At 45.4% G+C, this 15,550-nt stretch overlaps 1 protein-coding gene across 2 annotated transcripts in view; it reads left to right on the top strand.

Annotated features, from left to right (window-relative positions):
• The window catches only part of AOC1 (amine oxidase copper containing 1), a 176,732-nt gene that overhangs the window by 116,859 nt on the left and 44,323 nt on the right, over positions 1-15,550 (top strand). For both annotated transcript variants that reach the window (XM_085628488.1, XM_085628487.1), the window contains one exon: positions 1,151-1,283. In XM_085628488.1, the coding sequence (XP_085484614.1) occupies positions 1,151-1,283 (133 nt within the window). The remainder of the gene's footprint in view (positions 1-1,150; positions 1,284-15,550) is intronic.

Here is a 15,550-nt window from a genome sequence, read left to right as displayed (position 1 = left end):
CTAAGCGCTTGCTTAGGGAACCCATCCTGGTATTCCCCTGTGAGATAACCCAGCAGGGCATCCACAAGGTGAAAGCCAGGCATCCCGCCGCGAGGGGCCATTGTGGAGATTAAGCAAGCTATTGCCCAGAGTCGCAGAGTGTGAACCCATGAATCGAGTATGCACTGGAGCGAGAATTATCGAAGCAGTGAACCCTGCAGGGGTTTCACAAAGATGAACAATGTTTTGGGAAATGCAAAGTCTTGGGAGAAGCAGTAGGTATGCCATTCTTGGTGACACGTGAAGCTCTGTTCACGAGCAAAGAGTTGATCTGGGCATTAACCAACATCCCAACCACCTCTTTAATTTTGCTTAGGCGGAAACTGTGATCTAATGGGGAGAGGAGTTGGCCTAACTGCTAGGGTGGTCGACCTAGAATCTTAGGAACCGGGTTCGAGTCTTGGCAATGACGCAGAACATCCTGTGATTCTGGGCAAATCACTTAATCTCCCCGTGCCTAACAAAAATGAATGTGTCCTCATGTAATGCAACTGGTGCTATGTAAAACCCTCCGATACCTGATTCGTTCATGTTAGAGCTATATAAAACTCTATAAACATAAAAAATAAAAATAATGTTTAAAAAGCTAGCATTGAGGACCTGATTTAGAGTTTGGTGCACGAGTACTCCATCACAAATATGATACAAAGTCTGTCTGTCTTATTACAAGTACAATAGGATACAATGCACTTTTAATGAGGCAAATTTGAAACCCGACACATTTTTGATGAAGCAACCTATCCGGTAAACTCGGAATCAAGCCGAGGTCATATAACAGAGAATTTGGGTGATTTTATGTAAGAAGGCCGCTTACCTACACTTATTTATCCTTTCTTAGACATTGATGTGTTTCATCAGGTTGGTAAACTCTACTTTTTAAAGCTATGAGTCAAGATGCTTTTACTGCATAAGAAGGAAGATACCACTTTAGAGATTGTAACCACAATCCAGATTCTGAAAGGCGTAAACCAATTCTTGTTCTCAGTTTGACTCTTGCGGACAAATACTTGGCAGAGAAATTTCCTCAAAAAGGTCCTCTTCCTCCTAGCTGGATGTTCATGGCTGGAAAGTTGGCTTATTCTGATGCCAGTTTTTGTTTTGATTCTGGCAGGTATCAGTTGGCAGTAACCTGTCAGAAGGACCGAGAAGAGACTAGTTCCAGCCTCTACACCCAAAATGACCCCTGGGAGCCGACTGTATACTTTGAGGGCTTCATAAGCAACAGCGAGCGTATTGTGAATCAGGTGAGTTATCCAGTGGCCTATAAATTGGTGAATGTGCTAGTTAGTTGTTTTGACCCACTCTCATGGACTTTATCCTGATATATAGAACATGTTGGCATGTTAAATTGCACTACCCACGTGCAGTCTCTGCACAACATCAATGCATGAAAAGTTGAGATGCCTGAAACCCTGCTGTGCGTGGATATATGATGGTCATGTACTGACTAAATATCATCCCAACCATCTGCGCCCAGATCAAATGAGGTTCTATGACCATCGTAGAGTTATAGTTTCCATTATTGGGAAATTTGTTTATTAATAGCTAAATTTCCTCTAATTTAGATCAAAACTGACATTTTGACCTCCAGCTAGACTGTTCCTCTCATAGTCAATTCTACTGCTTGCCCATATACTAAACTATCCTGCCTCCTTATGCTATTGACACCATCTAGAAGACATATTATTCTACTCAGCCACAATTTCACTTCTAGGTCATTTGCTGCTAATCCCTCTAAGGACTAGTTCAAAGATTTCGAAAAATCAACATAAAATTTTATTTTACTCACTGGGCATTTCCAGTTTTCTAAGAAGGACCAATTTCCTGCCAATTCTGCAATTTGAGGCTACCGCGAGGTAGCACGCTAAAGTTGTAGCCTTACATCACCTTGAGGAAGCACTGGACCTGATCCCAAGGCACTAGCTGCTCCACTGCAGACAGTGGCCTTTTAGTGTAGCCACATTCCATTTGTGGAACACAGTCCCTGGATAAGGCCCACCACCATCCTGCTCTCCTTCAAAAGGCCACAAACAATGCACCTCTTCTGCTAGGCTTCTCAATTTCCTAATAGACAGAAGAGGCAGTATATTTCTGCCCTCCGCCATCGTGCTTACTTAAGCACCGCTGGCCAATATTCCAGCCCCCACGATTACTGAAACACTATAAAATCGATAACCGTCTCCAGCTGTAATTTCCACGCAAACAGCTGTCTCACAGCTAGCTTTGGCATCTCCCAATACCTCCTAGCTGCTGCCACCTATTGCAGTAGCCTATGTCTTGCCTCTAAACCATTGTGCTCCACAGTGCTATAAAAAACATGAATAAATACATGATTAAATCACCGTTCATGAACCTAAATAATATGAAAGCAATTATGAGTAATCTTTTTGATAACATTCAGAAAGAACAGCAGTTCAGGAATCGACTTGGCCATTAAGAGATCATGTCATATTGCATCACGGGCACATGCAAATATATCATACTGCAATATACATCTTAGAGAAATTAACTTGAGCAAGTATCCATGAAAGGTTTGGTGTTCACAGAGAGAGGGGTGCTGTTTAAGAATGATAGAATTCAGCCATGTAGAGAGCTGCCTGCTTTGTGTTACAAAATATGAATCTCCCCCAGATTACCCATGCAAAGGCCCACATACCCTATAGACGGTGTGCTGTTGTCTTCTGGTGTGGCTTACACCTGAATAGTTTGCGTTAAGTATAGATTCAAAAACAGGGTGGGTTATTTCAGCCCAAGAACCTATGTGATCAAGTTTACTTTGTAGACGTTGGACAACAGATTATTTTAGGGTTGTATGCCCCGGACAACGCATTGGACATTTGCCCAAGAAATCAGAACATTTAGAGCAGCTCAAACTGACCCTGAAAATTTACTAATACAACACATCTTCACTAAAGTCAAGTTTCACCGATTTGGCATCTGTAACCCCTTTAACGGCTGTATAAAACTCTATAAACTTCTTTCATAGAGTTGTAACATTAAATGACTACACTTTGTAGAGAATACATCAGGATTCCAAACAAAACGTACCATAAGGGCATATTTATCAAAGTTTTGCATCACCCTTGCACTACGCAAGGTAGCGCAAGGGCGACGCAGAACCTAGAATGATATTTACATAGCCACGCAAGGCCCCTTAGCATGGTCCTGCATAGCTTGGTAAATCTAGAGTAACGCAAGGCAGTTCAAGTCACCGCCTTGCATTACACTACCCCTATGAGCAATCAATGGGTCGAGTGTGGGTGTTCCCATGCATCCACCCATGGATTTGGTGCATTCCCAGTTTTGCCACAGGTAGGAAACCTGGGAACGTGTCAAAATGCTACACCTTTCCAGAGGAGGCGTAATAAGGAGAAATATCTTTCTACAGCACACATACAAAGATGAAAAAGTCTCAGAGGTTTGTTTTTGTGCAGGACGGTGTTTTTTCCTGCACAAAAGCAATCCAGTCTAACGCAAGCACCCTAGCACCATGGTGCAAGGGTTCCTGCATTGGTGCTAGGCAGCGGTTTGTGCACCGGCGCAGGCAGAGAGCAGGAATGTGCCATATCTTAATAGCTATGGTGCATTTCTGCCCTTTCATACAGCGCAGCACAGCAAGGTGTCTTGCTGCTTTGCGTGAAATAATGATAAATATGTCCCCATTTCTGTCAAGGGAGTAAAGTATGAATGTGCCGTTCATTTTTAAATTCAAGGAACCTGGGGAAATATTTACTAACATTTCACTGAATGAAGGGCAGCAAGTGAAGTTGCTGCTCTCATTGAATGAAAGGGAAGGAGCAGGAGCACTTGGGGTTGCCCAGTACCAACACAGGCATTCTTGTGTATTTTGCAAGGGTGCCTACGTTAGTTGAATGACATTACAATGTATGCCTATACCACGCATGCCTTCACTACACACAACCTAACCATGCATGCCTTTATAGCACATGCATGGTGTATATATATATATCTCCTTTAACAAAGTTGCCCTGTTTAGGCGTGTAAGGCGCGATTTTCCTCTTGCGTGGTGGAGCAAGCCAATGCGGCAGGACAAGTCGCTGATCCATTCTCCAAACTATTCCCCAGCCTTAAGATTTGCCCTCGAGTTCATATGGACACAGATTGATCTTTATAAATACATCAGGAAAATAAAATTTGCCAAAATCTTTGCAAGAGCCACACAGAAGAAGCGAAAAGATGGTCAAGAAAAGCCTAGCACAGAGCTAACAGTCGAAGACAAAGGGACATTCATGGCTCTCATGCATTTAAGTGACACACAAAATGTAGAAGAAATAAACAATGATGACATAGGAATGGCACCACTGGGAGAAGGACTGAGCGGGAAAAAAACTAAATTATTTTATTACCCTATGCTCTCACTAGAGAATAAAATAGATAAAATAGATCAATTTCACAAGAGTATTATATAGGATCTCTATGGAATCAGCAGAAATCCTTACAGAGATAATTTGACCAAACAAGAGACAGGGGCACTAACAAAACTCCAAGATGATGATTCAATAGAAATCAAATCCGGAAGACGGAGGTGGTAACATTATAATATCAAACAAAAGAGATTACATTACAGAAGCTAACCACTAACTTTCAGGTGTAACTTGTTATCAGAAATTGAAGTCTAATTCCATTCAAGCTCATAAAGGTCTCTTGCAACAGGGTTTGGAGCAAAGGCAAGAAATTAATCTTATTGACTCAAATGATTCCAAATATATGACAGTGAAACATCACATCATACCAACTATATGCTTCCTACTGAAAATCCACAAGGATCAAACAAATCCACCAGACATGCCTATCATTTCTGCAAAAGGATCTATATAAGAACCAGTTTCGAATTTGTGGATCACTTCTTGGCACCGTTTGTGGAAGATCTCAGCTGGTACTTGCAAGACACAGGGAGACCTGCTACAGCATCTTTTCGATATCCCCTGGCAGGAATCCTATCAACTTATAACAATGGTCGTCGACTTGTTATATACGAGCATTAAACATCAAATAGGAATCAAAGAAGCCTGTGGATACTTTCTTAACAAGAGTAACATCCACTATCATGAACATAATAAAATGTTGCTAATAGTGATACAAATGTGCCTTGAAAATAAAATGTTTTTTTCAACAAACAATTGTATGGTCAAATTAAGGGAACCGCTATGGTTTTTTCCTTTTTGACAAATTTTGCAAATGTAACCATGGGCTGGTGGGAGCAGAAGATCGCCCGGTCATCGGAAAATTGTATCTATATGAACAAAGTAGTTATGTGGCTTTAGATTACTGATGACATGTTCATCATTTGGGATGGTACGAGAGACAAATTTGACACATATTTCAACATACTTAACCCCAACACAAACCTCTTGCAGTTCATTTATGAAATCAGCGGTGAAAAAGTTACATTTTGGGACACGAAAATTTGTATCAGAAATGGGTCAATTCAAACCACGCTGCAAAGAAAAGCCACAGTGACAAATTCAGTATTTCATGGGGAGAGCTTCAACCAACCCAGTTTAAAATTGAGCATCCAATACGGGATATTTTTGAGGACAAAAAGAAACTGTTCAGAGCAAATGGAGGTGGTAAGACACAATTTGGTAACAAAACAATGATGTATTGCCAGAAAATATCCAAAGAAAGTTGTAAATAAAGGACTGGAAAGAGTTAAATCAATAAGTAGTTCCTTGATACTCCAAATAAAAGATAGAAGATCAGATGAACAACCAATTAGATTTATCACTACATTTTCAACTAAAGCAAGCTCTATGTGTAGAATCCTGCAAAAACATTGGGGATTATTAAAATTGGATCAATTAGTAAACACTCTAGTTGGCTACTCACAAATAACATTCAGACGAGCTCTCAAATTGAGAGATAAATTAGTGCACAGTCACTTCAGTGTCAAAACCAACACATAGTTGCAAAAACCAGGTTTCTGGAAATGAGCATAATGCAAGGCTTGCTAATTTGCCATCAATTAACAAGAATACACAACAGCAAGTGCATAGAAACGCAAAATCATACACATAACATTTAAGACCAAATCTACCATTTATTTGACAGAGTGCCCTTGGAGGCTCAAATATATTGGAAGTACAATTGGTGAGACAAAAAAAAAGAATTTTGGAAGACATTCGAGCTACGATCAACATAGATAGACACAATGCAGTCGCAAAACACATGGAACAAAAACATGCAAGTGACGGGAAGCAACTGAAGTACTATGCAATTGATCATGTGAAATAATCTGAGCAAGGAGGTGACAGAGTGAGGATTTTAAGACAGAAAGAATCATGTCACATCCTGTCACTACGAACCCTGGCCCCAATGGGACTGAACCAGGATGAAGAATTAAAAATTTGCGAACATTCGTGACAAGAATTTTCAATTCTATTAAGGACAACGGAGGCGAGGATTATGCTTCTCAATCTTTACTAGGAAGCTCACAGCAGCCAATAAAAACAAAGATAAAAACCACGTGACAACCATAGAGTCCCATCCATAAAAGGTCCCTGTCAGCACATAGAGTCCTCTTTCTTTGTAACAGTACATAAGTCCATGCACGACCTGTTCCTGAGGATCACCGACAGCTAGGGTCTTCTCCCACCAACGAACTGTGCGCCCAACGGGGCCGAACGTCTCACTGGATCCCGGTCCAGACAACTTGCTTGAGAGCGAAACAGCAAACTGCGAAGCGTTCCATCGCCGATAAACCATAATCAGGTTTACTTGATGTCAGTTCCTGAAAGAAAGGAAACATCCCGTAAAAACCGTTTGAGGTTGTAAAATCAACAGCATTACATCACAAGAGATTTGGGTGGGAAAAAATACACAGCAATGCAAAAAATAGCATGATCCAATACATACAGTATCATAATCTTGAAAGCAAATATGCAGTCTATAGCATTACGTTAGACAATGTATCTCTGGGCGGGATAATCCTCGCCTCCGTTGTCCTTAATAGAATTGAAAATTCTTGTCACGAATGTTCGCAAATTTTTAATTCTATGTCAGGACCGGAGGCTCCGATTATGCTTGTTCAAAGCTGAGCCACCACCATTGAAGCAACATTGACAATCGGCTTATAGTAAAACGTTTTAAAAGTACTTTCATTAGACCAGTCAGCTGCACTCATGATATCCACTAGGCTGACACCCGTCACAAATGCTTTGGAAGCCATGGCTCCGCGCGCAGAGTGAGCCCCAAACTTGGAGATATCAATCCCTGCCTCGCTCATGAGCCAGCGCATCCACCGCGATAAAGTAGCTGGCGTCTCTGGGCGAAAAGGCTTCTGCAAAGCAATAAGTAGTTGCCCCTGCATATCAGCACGAAACTCCTCAGTACTCACCTCGTAATCTTTAATACATTGCACCACGCACAGTTTAGGATTGTTAGGAAAAACCGGGTACGTGATTGAAGTAGTGTTACACTTCGTTCTCCTGGACAAGGTGAAGGACACCCCTTCCGGGGTAAATCTACGCCCCGCTAAATCAAGTGCTCGGACGTCAGAAACCCGTTTGCAAGAAACGAGACACAAAAGCATAGTCAGCTTGGCTGAGAGTTGTTTACGAGACAAGAACCTATTGGATGGCCAGGATTCCAGGAATCGGAGGACAAGAGAAACATCCCACAGTTGAGAGTACTTTGGGCAAGGGGGTTTCACCATCCTGACTCCCCTCAGTAATTTACAAACTAAAGGATGTTCCCCAATGGGCTTACCATCTACAGGTAAATGTCCCGCCGATATGGCGGACCGAAAGTTGTTGACCGTCCTGTATGCCAACCCGGAGGACGCCATAGAAGCCAAAAAGTTGACCACTAAAGACACATGTGCCTTAGCGGGATCCACGTCCCGTTGAGTGCACCAATCACACCACCTTTTCCAAGATGAGGAGTATCGCTTGTGGGTATTGGCCGACCAAGCTTCTTTGATGAAGTTACTAGCTTCTCGTGAAAGGCCCGGGACACTCCACCTGTCCCTGAAACCCGCCAAGCAACGAGAGGAAGTTGGCCCGAGGCCACCAAAGGATGGGGATTCTGAAGAGGGTCCAGCAATAGGTTCTGCAACTGAGGAAGGAGGATCGGAATCTCGCAACACATGTCTAGTAACACCGGAAACCAAGCTTGAGCCCTCCATAGAGGAGTGATCAAAATGAGTTCCGCCTGAAAGGTTCTTGCTCGTGCTAGAACCCGTGGGATCATGAGAAACGGGGGAAACGCGTAACAGAGGGACTTCGGCCATTCCTGCAGGAATGCATCTGTGGCCAACGCCTCCGGGTCCGGCCTCCAACTGAAAAACTGGGGAACCTGACTGTTCAGTCGAGACGCAAAAAGGTCTATCTGGCAAGGGCCCCAAAGATGGGTCAGGTGTCGAAACACCGTGGGCAACAGCCTCCAATCGCTGGAGTCCTGTAGATGGCGGGAATTCCAATCGGCCACTTGGTTGTTGGAACCGGGCAGATATTCCGCAACCACCGAAATTCTGTGTTGCAGACAGAAGTGCCAGAAGTCCTTGGTGATCTCCGCCAACATCCGCGACCTGGTACCGCCCAGCTTGTTGACGTAACGTACCGCCGAGATATTGTCCATCCGAAGGAGTATACAACAATCTGCTTTCTGCGGCGACAGACATCTGATCGCAAAGGAACCAGCCAGCAGTTCCAAGCAATTGATATGTAAATGAAGTTCTTCTGGCGACCAGCGACCACCCGTGGACAACGTGCCGCACCGGGCTCCCCAACCCCACCGGCTGGCATCTGATTCGATCACCACATCCGGGGTCGATCCGAATAGCGCTCGGCCGTTCCAGGCCTCCATGTGGTTTAACCACCAACCCATCTCCAGTCTCGCCTCCTCTGAGAGAGGTATCTGTTCTGAATAACTGAGACCTTTCCGAAGATGGCGGATCTTGAGCCTCTGAAGGGCCCGATAATGAAGGGGGCCCGGGAAGATCGCTTGGATGGAAGAAGCCAGGAGCCCCACTATGCGGGCTAAAGATCTCAAGGACGTCGTCTGCCTGAGTAGGATGGACCGCAACTCTTTCTTGATTGCCCTGATCTTTGTCATCGGCAGTAAGAGTTGACACGTCACTGAATTGATCGTAAACCCCAGAAATTCGATGGACTGCGAGGGGGTTAACATTGATTTCTGCGGGTTGACAATGAACCCCAAGCTCTGCAGTAGTTTGATCGCCCAATTGAGGTGCGTTTGTACCGTTTGAGGGGAGGACGCCAAAATAATTATGTCGTCCAGGTATATAATGAGGCGGACTCCCCGGGCCCTGAGAGTTTCCACCACTGGTCTCAGAAGCTTCGTGAAGCACCACGGCGCTGACGACAGACCGAACGGGAGGACCTTGTACTCGTAGCATACCTTTCCCCAGACAAACTGCAGGAACCTCCTGTGAGGGGGAAAAATGGGAATGGAGAGATACGCGTCTTTTAGGTCCAAACGGACCATCCAGTCTCCTTCCTGGAGAAGGTCGCGCAGTAGATGGATTCCTTCCATCTTGAAGTGCCTGTAAACAATCCACGAGTTGAATTCTTTGAGGTTTAGCACCAAACGGGAACCGCCCCCTTTCTTGTCTACGAGAAAGACAGTACTCACGAAACCGTGAGGATGAACCTCGGAGGGCGCAATTGCGCCCTTCTGCAGCAAGGAATTGATTTCTGCCGTGATAAAGCTCTGATCTTGTCGGGAAAAATACAGAGGGGGGGGGGCGGGAGTGTTGCACAGGGGAGGCGTACATCTCCAGCCTGTACCCCTGCACCGTCTGCAACACCCATGCATCTTGCGAAATTTCGCGCCATTTGTCTAGAAAACATGCCACTCTGCCCCCCAATGTCACCTCCGAGAAGGGAATGAGGCTCACCTGAATTTCCGGCATCATGTTGGTTGTTGGAGTTTCCTCCAAATCTGCCACCTTTGCGGAACCTGTTCCTGGAACGTCGCGAGGGGTAAAAGTTGGAGGTGTTGGCTGAGTTGTCCTGATAACCACCTCTCTGCTGTCCACGTTGGGTGCCTTGGTTATATCCCCGGCCGAACGAGCGCCCCCGGAAGCGTCCGGCCCTGCCAAAAACCGGGCGGAAAGCCCGCTTTAACGAACCCTGGGCCTTGTCAAGCCCACTAAATGTGGCAACAAACTTGGTGAGCTCCTTGAGAAAGGGCTGACCAAACAGGAGGCCTTGGGCTAGCAGGCCCGATTCAGACGTCGACAATTCGGCCAGCCTGGGATCTAACTTTAGGAGAATGGACCTGCGTCGTTCCGTTGACAATGCACAATTAGCATTGCCCAACTGGCACACAGCCCGCTGTGCCCAGCCGATCAACTCATCAGGGCTAATTGCAATGGAGGATTCTTTGGCCCTAAAGCCGATCTCGAGAATCTTGGTCAGGGGGCCTATGACGTCTAGTAGTTTATCCTGGCAGGATCGCCAGGACCTGTCCAAACCTTTCTTAGGATCTTTTGAATACTTTTTCAAGTACGTCAACATGGACGGGTCCACCTCCGGGGTAGCCGCTACCTTATCTGCTAGTTCCGGTCGCGGGCATTCCGACCGTAGTCGTGCCCGTACGTCCGTGTCAAATGCTTGACGTAAATGGGTCTGAACATAATCCGCCACCTCTTGCGGTGGTAGCCAGGAAGATGAGTTAGGGTGGATAATGTCCGCTGGTTCGAACGTGAGCACTTTAGGTGATGCGGACGGACCAGAGTGTTTCTCCTTCCGTGTTTTCTTGGAAGGGCGAGGAGATTCCTCCTCGTCCGTTGTAGGATCAGGTGTGGTATCTTGGCCATCATCCTCCTGGGAGATCTCAGTAATTGTCGCCTCTCTAGGAGAAGAACGTTCTTGCTCCGCCATCGAGCGTGCGAGCTTAGCGAAATCTGCAGCATGGGGATTCGTTCTTACCTTACCCCCAGGTGTAGGACGGGAAGCTGAGGATGGAACCCAGCCTTGTTTCTTTGCGTAAGAGCAAAGATGGCGCTTCAATGGCGCAATCGCCCTCACCAATGCGGAATTGACAGACTGCTGCACACCTGCGTCCAATGCCTCAACGAGGTCATATTCCATAGACCCTGAAGGGTCTTCGTCATCATAATAATAATAATCCTCCTCATAATATTCAGACATAGTTGCCACACAGTGAGCAAATAACGACCCTGAGGATTACTTGCGAAGTCCGTCAAAATTCACAATCAATATTCCCACACAGGAGATCAGGGGGAGTGGTAACCCCAGGCAAGCCCCCAATACAGGCACCAATGAAGATACCGACTGATAAAGTTTAGATGTGGAGGGAGGGAGGGCTTGCACAACACAAATCACCAATCCCACCCTAGGCAAAGCCTATGCTGAATTATACAGCCCCACTGACTGTAGAAACAGAAGGGCGTCTGGGGAGCCAAAACGAGCCTTTTCCGCCGAAAAACGGCACAAATACGGGTCTTAAGCAGTCAAAACACACTGCTCTGTGTTCAATTCAAGCCCGACTAATTTTCGCGGGCAAAATGGCCGCCGCGCATGCGCGCTGGCTCAGGCTCGCACAGATAGTAAAAGAGGACTGCGCGTCAGACAGACGCGCGTCCTCGCTCCCCTACCTCCCGCTCCACAAACCCGAATGACGTGAGACAAACTCACCGACGGGATACGGAAACGCCCGCAGCGCTTCACACTACGTTAAGGGAAAGGAAAGGAAAGGCAATCGGCATACAAACTCGATGAGGTGAAGACCTCCGACCACACAACTCGCTTAAACCGCGATCGCGCATCAAAGGCAGCGCCTCAAAATAAGCAACAACAGCCACGGCATATGAACTGTCAATAAACCAACAATCAATAACAATGAAAATCGCGCATCAAAGCAGCGCTTCGTATAATGAACAACAATTACCACGTATGAACTTTCAATAAACCAACACTGAAGTAATATTACACTGTAAGAGAGTAATATGCATAAGGTACTTAACTGGCTGCGGAGCAGCAAAGAAAGAGGACTCTATGTGCTGACAGGGACCTTTTATGGATGGGACTCTATGGTTGTCACGTGGTTTTTATCTTTGTTTTTATTGGCTGCTGTGAGCTTCCTAGTAAAGATTGAGAAGCATAATCGGAGCCTCCGGTCCTGACATAGAATTATATATCCATCTCTAGATAAACACACCAACAAATCAATGAACTCAACCAAGAAAAGATCTACCAGAAACCAGCCAGTTCTATTAACAAACAGTGGGACACAAATTGAGAAATTTACACTTGACAATAAACACATGGAGAACATGGAAGATGTTCCATGACTAGCTGATCATAGGAAGCTTTCTTAAAAAATAAATATAATCAGGAAGAAATCCACCAGAAGTCTGTGAGAACTATCATAATAGACAAAATAAATTGGAGATAAACTAACAAATGGCAGCAAACAAACGGCACAGCATGCAAGATGTCCCACGGTCAACTGATCACAGTAAATCCACTAGAGGGTAATATATGAGACCACTAACAAATCCGGTGAACACATAAAAAAAGGTAATTGAAGAAGCGTAAGTCAAAAAACCACAGGTACCCGCATGCACTGTTGTAAAATATTGATAATATCGGCCGACCACCCACCAGAGGGCATATATCAGCAGTGCAGTAAGGAGCTGCGCCATGGAACACATGGTAAAGAAATACGATCATATCAATTAAAATAAAGCGAGCTGCATAGTGCAAATGGGAAAATCTTGGACGAGATTTCTTACTAAACAAGCATTTGACCACTAGAGAGCACTATTTTTGAAAACCGTGATGAAACAAATCACGGACCACATGGGATCGACATACAACTACTCCTACAAGAATGCACTGTAGGTAATTTTTGGAAATTTGAATGCAACACAGATATTAATTCAATGTCAAAACATTGCACACTTAGCCAACATCAGTCCTGCAATGGAATGCTTGTTAAATTTTTTTTAATTTTTTGATTAATATATGTTTTAGTTAACAAATCATAGTGCTAAAAATCGGGACAAAATCGCAACAAAATGAGTTGCAGGACTGATTGAGCTGTAACTCGTGAGCAAGGTCCTGGAGACCAAAACCCGTTTAGTCCGTTTATGAGCACGGAACCTTTTCTGTGAATAAACAGAATATTGACAACCACTTTTTGAGTGCAGCCATGTGTTCTTTCTGCGGGACACCAGTTTGGAGGAAGATATATATATATATATATATATATATATATATATATATATATATATATATATATATATATATATATATATATATATATATATATATATGTATATATAATTCAACGGGGAAAAAAGTAATGTTATAGTGAGGTGAAATGTTCAGTAACTGCGTAAAATTGTAAGCTCTAAAAACCACAGAAATTTTGCAGTATAGTTATCTCAAGTAACAGTCACTCATGCCCTCACCTAATTATAACTCGCGCACCTGCCATGCCATGCACAGTTTTCTCATCAGTAATTTCATTGGAAATTTTGCAGTGTCATTATCAATGATGTAATAGGGGATATCATGAGTAATGTGCTATGTAGGGTAATTAGCAGTGCATGGCGAGTGCCTGCGGCCAGGCCCTATGGCCAAACCCCACCACAGGCGGCCCACCCCATGCTGCGGACAGCCTTTGCCAAACCACTTGAAGGCAGCCAACTCCCCCTAGGCTGCCAACCCCATGCCTCACACAGCCTTTGGTGGGCATGGCAACCCCATCCCCCAGGGCTAAAACACATATATGTTAAGGGAAAGTGGGAGTGCGACCCCCCTTCCCAAGCCTTAACAGGCCCCTGGGACTCCATCCCCGTGACCAAACTTCCATTAAAAGGAGGCGGTGCCATGTGGCACCCCATCCCCCAGGCCACCTCATCCCCCGGGCCAAATTCAATTAAAAAGAGGACAGGGTCATTAGGCACCCTTCACAACCCCTTATAGGCCCTTGGGACCCCATCCCTGAATCCTGCCCTCAGTATTGGTGGGTGCCCCTGTGCCCAACCATGGCCCCTGCAAACAACAAGTTGGGGCCTGTAGGGGGTGCCCCTGGGGCCCCCTGGCTGCAGCCGGCTCCCGCATGATTCAGGCGCCGGCATTGCTCTTGTACGAAGGGAGCAGCTATTTTTTGCATACTCCCACCAGGTGGGAGCAATATGTGTTTTGTTTCCCTGCCCACAGGAGAACAGGAGAACACAAGTCTGCTCCCAGCCTGCCGGACTATGTTGAAAGCTCCCACCGCTGTGAGCAGACGTGTATGTTTGCTCCTTTTTTGTGGGAGATTAAAAAAATCATCTCACCATTTGGGAGAAAACGTATGTTTCTCTGCCCATGCTAGTGTGGGCAGGGAGACTACTGTGTCCAGGGGGTAAGCTCCCTCGGACTCAGTCACTAAACCTGTCCTGGGGGATGCGGTTACCGGGGCCTTTCTAGGCTCCAAGTGGGGGGGGGGGGGGTCCCAGGGGCCTCTCAGAACCTTGGGCAGAAGGGCCAAGCACCCTCTCCCCCCCCCCCCCCAAAAAAATGCATTGTCCCTCGGGTCCCGGCCCACCTCGGCGGTGGGGTAGGTCTCATAGTAGGATCCATTGCTGATCAGGACACTACATGATAGGTGTCCCATGACCCGCCGGCAACTGCTGAGGTATGACTCCTACAATTGTAGGTCGTCCTCCATCATTGTGGTCACTTCTCCCACAGTTTGATTAGTTGGGAGGTAGGTGCTTCCACCTCTCCTTGATGGGCAGATGTATGTCACTTGGTCCTGATGAATTGCCATTCGATCCTCCTGACGAGCAAGGCAAGAAACATGTTGACCTGTACAAATACGAGTAGAGCGTAAATGATTTTATTTATCACAGCCACATATACGCCACTCGACCTTCATTTTAATGAGGCAGGGAACCTATCTGAATAAAGGTCTCTTATTGGATTCCCTTACCTTTTTTAATCACTGCACTCACCACATTTACTCACTTTGGGCCCCTCACCCCCACTACACCATACGGCGTGGAACAAAAGATCTCCGCCAAAGAGCCCCGCATTGGGTGCCCGTCGGGTATTGCAGCGCCGACCCGACGAGGAGCAGGCCCAATGATGAAGCATGACACCTAGCTGGCTGGGTGTGTGATGGCCCTAGTTCCAAACAAGGGAATTCCCCTATCCCCTTGTAATATCAGTTGGACTACTTCCGTAGTAATAGTTACTTTGGCTCTCGCTCACGACTCTTTTTAGGAACTACATACTCTTTCTTGTTTTGATTAAAAAAAGAAGCTCAGAGCTCCACTTGTTTTTTATTTATTTATTTTGCCACAGATTTGCAGATCCAAAATGTAAGAAAACTTTTTTTTTGCCCGAGGTGGCGTCCCTCTGGGACCCCACCAACAGGCCTAGGCGGAATCCTTACCCTGCTCCTATGTCATTTTTGTGGTGTGTTTGTTAGGTCTGGACTGTGTCCCGAGTGATAAGATGTCTGACACCACTACCTGGTTGATGTAGTGGAAACCAATCAAACC

This window comes from Triturus cristatus, chromosome 10, assembly GCF_964204655.1.
Source record: "Triturus cristatus chromosome 10, aTriCri1.1, whole genome shotgun sequence".
Lineage (NCBI taxonomy): Eukaryota > Metazoa > Chordata > Amphibia > Caudata > Salamandridae > Triturus > Triturus cristatus.
The sequence above is the reverse complement of the archived record's forward strand: the minus strand, read 5'-3'. Positions and strand labels throughout refer to the sequence as shown.